The following is a 5,000-nucleotide window of genomic DNA, read 5'->3' as shown; positions in this document are numbered from 1 at the left end:
GGTCTGCTGACGATCCCGACCCTCTCGGTCTGCTGACGATCCCGACCCTCTCGGTCTGCTGGCGATCCCGACCCTCTCGGTCTGGCTGACGATCCCGACCCTCTCGGTCTGCTGACGATCCCGACCCTCTCGGTCTGCTGACGATCCCGACCCTCTCGGTCTGCTGACGATCCCGACCCTCTCGGTCTGCTGACGATCCCGACCCTCTCGGCCTGCTGACGATCCCGACCCTCTCGGCCTGCTGACGATCCCGACCCCCTCGGTCTGCTGACGATCCCGACCCTCTCGGTCTGCTGACGATCCCGACCCCCTCGGTCTGCTGACGATCCCGACCCTCTCGGTCTGCTGACGATCCCGACCCTCTCGGCCTGCTGACGATCCCGACCCCCTCGGTATGCCGACGATCCCGACCCTCTCGGTCTGCCGACGATCCCGACCCCCTCGGTCTGCTTTAAATTAATTTAGATTTAAATTAATTCTTCCTTTATAATAGGGAGGATGTCTTAAGCTATGAAACTTTGAAAACTAAACATTTAGACTATTTTACCACAAATTATTTGAGCTTATTTGCTGATTTTTAATAATTCTTGACAAAATTAAATATAAGTTTATATTATTTTTGAAGAAAAGTTTTGGGTGGTCCTGTTGAAAAGTGGGTGGTCCTAGGCCCGTCAGGCCCACCCATAATGCCGTGCCTTGTGTGTGTGTGTGTATGTGTGTGCTTTAGAGTTGGGCGGTATCCAAATTTTGATACCGTCAAACCTCCTCCCTGTTTTACCGCGGTATACGGGATTACCATGACTAATTAAAAATTATGACGCAAGGCTCAGACGGCGTCACCAAACTGTTGGCTTGTGCCTACACCCTTCAGAAACTGAATACCAAACACTAATACTAGGGCAGTAACGATATGCGATATGAACCCAATGGTGGTAATGGACCAACTACTGGCGGTGGTAATGGACCAACTACTGGCGGTGGTAATGGACCAACTACTGGCGGTGGCGCGGTGGTAATGGACCAACTACTGGCGGTGGCGCGGTGGTAATGGACCAACTACTGGCGGTGGCGCGGTGGTAATGGACCAACTACTGGCGGTGGCGCGGTGGTAATGGACCAACTACTGCCGGTGGTAATGGACCAACTACTGGTGGTGGCTGGGGGGTGTTTAAAAAAAATAAAATATATATATAATTTTAAAGGAGGCTCAAACATCCATTTCGTAAGAGACACGCTGTTTATTTGAGCAATTTCGTCAAAGAAACACACTAAAGCCTGTAATGCATTGAAATACATATTAGGGATGGGAATTTCAAGCAAAAATAATATTCGAAGATCATTGGGTATTATTTGATTATTATTCGAAAATCGCACTTCTCCTCCCCCACATGCACACACACACACACACACATACAGGCATGTGTGCAAAACGGAGCGGTGTGACGCTTAAATATAACTTACAAAACTTAAACATACATTTCATATTTGTGTTTAAATAATATAATATTTTTTTTTATTTAATCTGTTGATTATATGAAAAGGGAACCGCAGTAAGATAGGCTCATAAGATGCGCAGTATATCGGGAGACATTTGGAGTCAGACATGATTTTGACCACTTAAGTTTTGTATTAAGCCTTTCTTTAAAGTGAATTTCGTTTTGTATAAATTGTATCTTAATTTTAATCAGTTTCATCATCCAATTGCCTGGATTTAATAAGTAAGAAGCAAATATAGCAGACAATAGCCTTTAACACGGAGGCGCCGGCGCGTGAACTGGAGCTCGTCTCATAAATGAACCGAAACTCAGCGTATATAGAAAGCTTGAAATGTCTACTTTTAAACAAAACAATTAAAAACATAAAGAAATGGCTGCTTATGTAGGCTAATTCATGTGAAGTGTGCATTTCTCTCTATAGGCGCGTTCACTAAGTACTGCGAGGATGGCGAGTCAGCATCGCCAACTTTATCTTTGCAACCGACACTGACAGAAAACACTATTTTATTAATAAATAATTAAAATGTCTCATGCATAATCATTACTTTTGCCGGTTCTTTGTGGCAAGCGTTACTCCTGCGCTTGAGATGCGGAATAGGCGATATATTATTTGTGGTCTACAGCACAGACAGTAAGCCTCAGTAACATGCTCGAATCATCTCCACAGTGGAGTTTAGTTCTGCTTGCTTTTCAACAGTATTTTAAAGAAAAGAGTATTTAATATTTAATAAATTAGAAAACAAATATTTAAAATAAACAGATGGCAACTTGAATCTGCAATCCTATTACAGTATTTTTCACAAATAAAGTAATAGTTTAAAGATATATGAATATGTGTATAAAGGACACTTAAACACTGTAACGGCACTCAGTAATCTGGGAATATCGTGCGCAGTGGTAATCATATACTCATATTTGTTTCAAATAAAGACAAGGTAAGGCTAATATTACACACAGCACACAGTGAAGCGTTATGAATATGACCGTGGATATAACAGCACACTGCAAACTGAAGGATCTGAAGTGTTTGGATGGCGTCTCCTGAAGCTGATCTTCTGTTCACACACACTCGCTGGCAGTCACATGATGATCAGGCTACACACACCTCACAGGACGTCACAGCTGGACCCCTTACATCTGCAAGCTTTGTGAAATTAAATGTTCATTAGATATTCAGAGATTTGTTTAAATCATGTAGATGCGCATTTGCTGAATGTTGACGGTAAATGAAGTATTTTAGCCTGATTGTTTACCAGTTCTGTCTAACAGAGTATTAGATATGACTGACAGAGATGGTGAACTAATGATGACACGTGAGTGTGTGTGTGTGTGTGTGTGTGTGTGTGTGATCAGGCGCTGGTGTTCTCAGAGCCGCCCGTCAAAATAAGTCCCACTTCCAACACATCAGCCAATCAGAACAACTGATCGGCCGATACCGATATTTTTAAAATGACAAATATTTGCCGATATATCGGCCGACCACTAGTTTCCATGTGATGTTTCTGTGCGTATGTAAAGGTGTGTGTTAGTCAGCGAGTGTGTGCAGATGTGTGTTGTTCAGCCAGTGTGTAGCTCTTCATCTTCAGCTGTAGAGATTAATGATGTTTCTCCTGCTCTCTTCCAGATATTCCCGGCCCGGACATGTCCTTCATATTCGACTGGATCTATAGTGGTTTCAGTAGCGTTCTGCAGTTCCTCGGTGAGTTTGTGTGTGTGTGTGTTCCTCGGTGAGTTCATCAGCACACGCGTGTGTGTGTGTGTGTGTGTGTTCCTCGGTGAGTTCATCAGCCTGTGCTTCACACTGTACATGTCAAATACGCTCTCGAGATCATTTTCCCATCATAGTTTGAGTGAAACCGGCTGTTCAACAACACCTATAATAGTGTGTGTGTGTAGTGTTTAATCTGGAGATGTGTGTAGTGTGTCCCCTAGGGGTTAGTGTTGCGGAGTGTGTGTGTGTGTTCTCATAACCTTCAGAATCTGAGTAATGATGCTCTCGGCCAGACCTGTTTTACACCATAACATTTTACTCATCAGAAAGCATGTCTAATTGACTGAGAGCATGACACTTATACAGTCATGACACTTATACAAGAAAAAAAAAAAAGATGAAGTTCATGCATTCTTGTCCTACAACAACGCGAGCGTCACACGTGCTTCAGTGTGTGTGTGTGTGTGTGTGTGTGTGTGTGTGTGTGTGTGTGTGTGTGTGTGTGTGTGTGTGTGTGTGTGTGTGTGTGTGTGTGTGTGTGTGTGTGTGTGTGTGTGTGTGTGTGTGTGTGTGTGTGTGTGTGTGTGTGTGTGTGTGTGTGGCGTTCCGATCAGCTCTTTATTTGTTTCTTATTGCTCAAACATGACGGGACACGCGTCTCTCACACAGAGGACAGGATGAGGAGCTCGAGGTAGAGCACGCCAATAAAGCACATTTCCAAACGAGATACAGTAAGAGATAGTCTACTAAAATTAATGCATAAGACTTTTAAGGCAATAAAATTAAGCAAACAAATTATTAAAAATAAATAGAAATAAATAACATGAAACAACGAAAACATTTTTCAAGATTTTTGCCATCTTCAGGAAATCAGGAGGTCACTTATAATCAGACCATGATAGTTTAACAGCAGGTTTAGCGGCTCTCTCTCGTTAGCGGATTAGCAGAGTCGTAGAATAACTGTAAATCAGCACAGAAGAGCCTCAGCTTGGGCTTAGCATCCCTGACTGTACATTAGTGGAGATGAAACTCAGCAGCTTTAATCTGTGGTCCGTCTCTTCTGACCCGGAGTCCCAGATCACCAGCAGGACATCTGTACTGGCTACTTCTCCCCAGATCTCCTTCACATGATCACATCATGAGCTCAGCTTTCAGTGTAGCGTTTGCTTTTACATATTTTGTTTCCCCAAAAATTAAACATTTTTATTTAATTATTTATCTCCTCACAAATTAATTTATTTATATATTTATTTAGTCAGGAATATGGATTTAGGTAATAATGTATTTATTTGTAAAAAAAAAACACATTTGCATATCTATTTATGTAGCTATAATTTTGTGGACTTATTTATTCATTCATTCATTTTTGTAGTTTATTGATTGCTTTTACAGGTCCCGTCCTCTGTTACAGAAATACAGTTACAATTCATAAACGCAGGGTAGCCTAACTCAACATGTCAATGAAGCATCGGATGTGCGGAGCTAGGACTGTTCTGTGTCGGTCCTCCTGTCTGATGGGGCGGTGTGAGAGACTCTAATCTGTGACAGCCAATCAGAACAGCTCTTCTGCGTGACGAGGTCATCTGATGCGTCTCTGGTTATTAATGCGCTGCACACCACTGTGATCTGGGTAAAGGAGTCGTTCACTGCAGAATTAAAATCTCCTGATTTTACCCACTCCTTAAAAGTATGTAAGTGTTTATTTTGCTATAAAATGTCCGCTGGTTTGTCTGGATGAGACTCTTATTCCTCGAGACTTTGAAGCTGCACTGAAACTCACATCTGGACCTTCG

At 42.5% G+C, this 5,000-nt stretch overlaps 1 protein-coding gene across 1 annotated transcript in view; it reads left to right on the top strand.

Moving 5' to 3' along the window:
- sar1b (secretion associated, Ras related GTPase 1B) overlaps nt 1-5,000 on the top strand; it is a 31,999-nt gene that overhangs the window by 12,019 nt on the left and 14,980 nt on the right. Inside the window, exon 2 of the mRNA XM_084386812.1 lies at nt 3,121-3,195. Coding sequence (XP_084242938.1) covers nt 3,138-3,195 — 58 coding nt within the window. The 5' untranslated portion in view covers nt 3,121-3,137. The remainder of the gene's footprint in view (nt 1-3,120; nt 3,196-5,000) is intronic.

The sequence above is a fragment of the Rutilus rutilus genome (genome assembly GCF_951802725.1).
Source record: "Rutilus rutilus genome assembly, chromosome: 18".
Classification (NCBI taxonomy): domain Eukaryota; kingdom Metazoa; phylum Chordata; class Actinopteri; order Cypriniformes; family Leuciscidae; genus Rutilus; species Rutilus rutilus.
The sequence above is the reverse complement of the archived record's forward strand: the minus strand, read 5'-3'. Positions and strand labels throughout refer to the sequence as shown.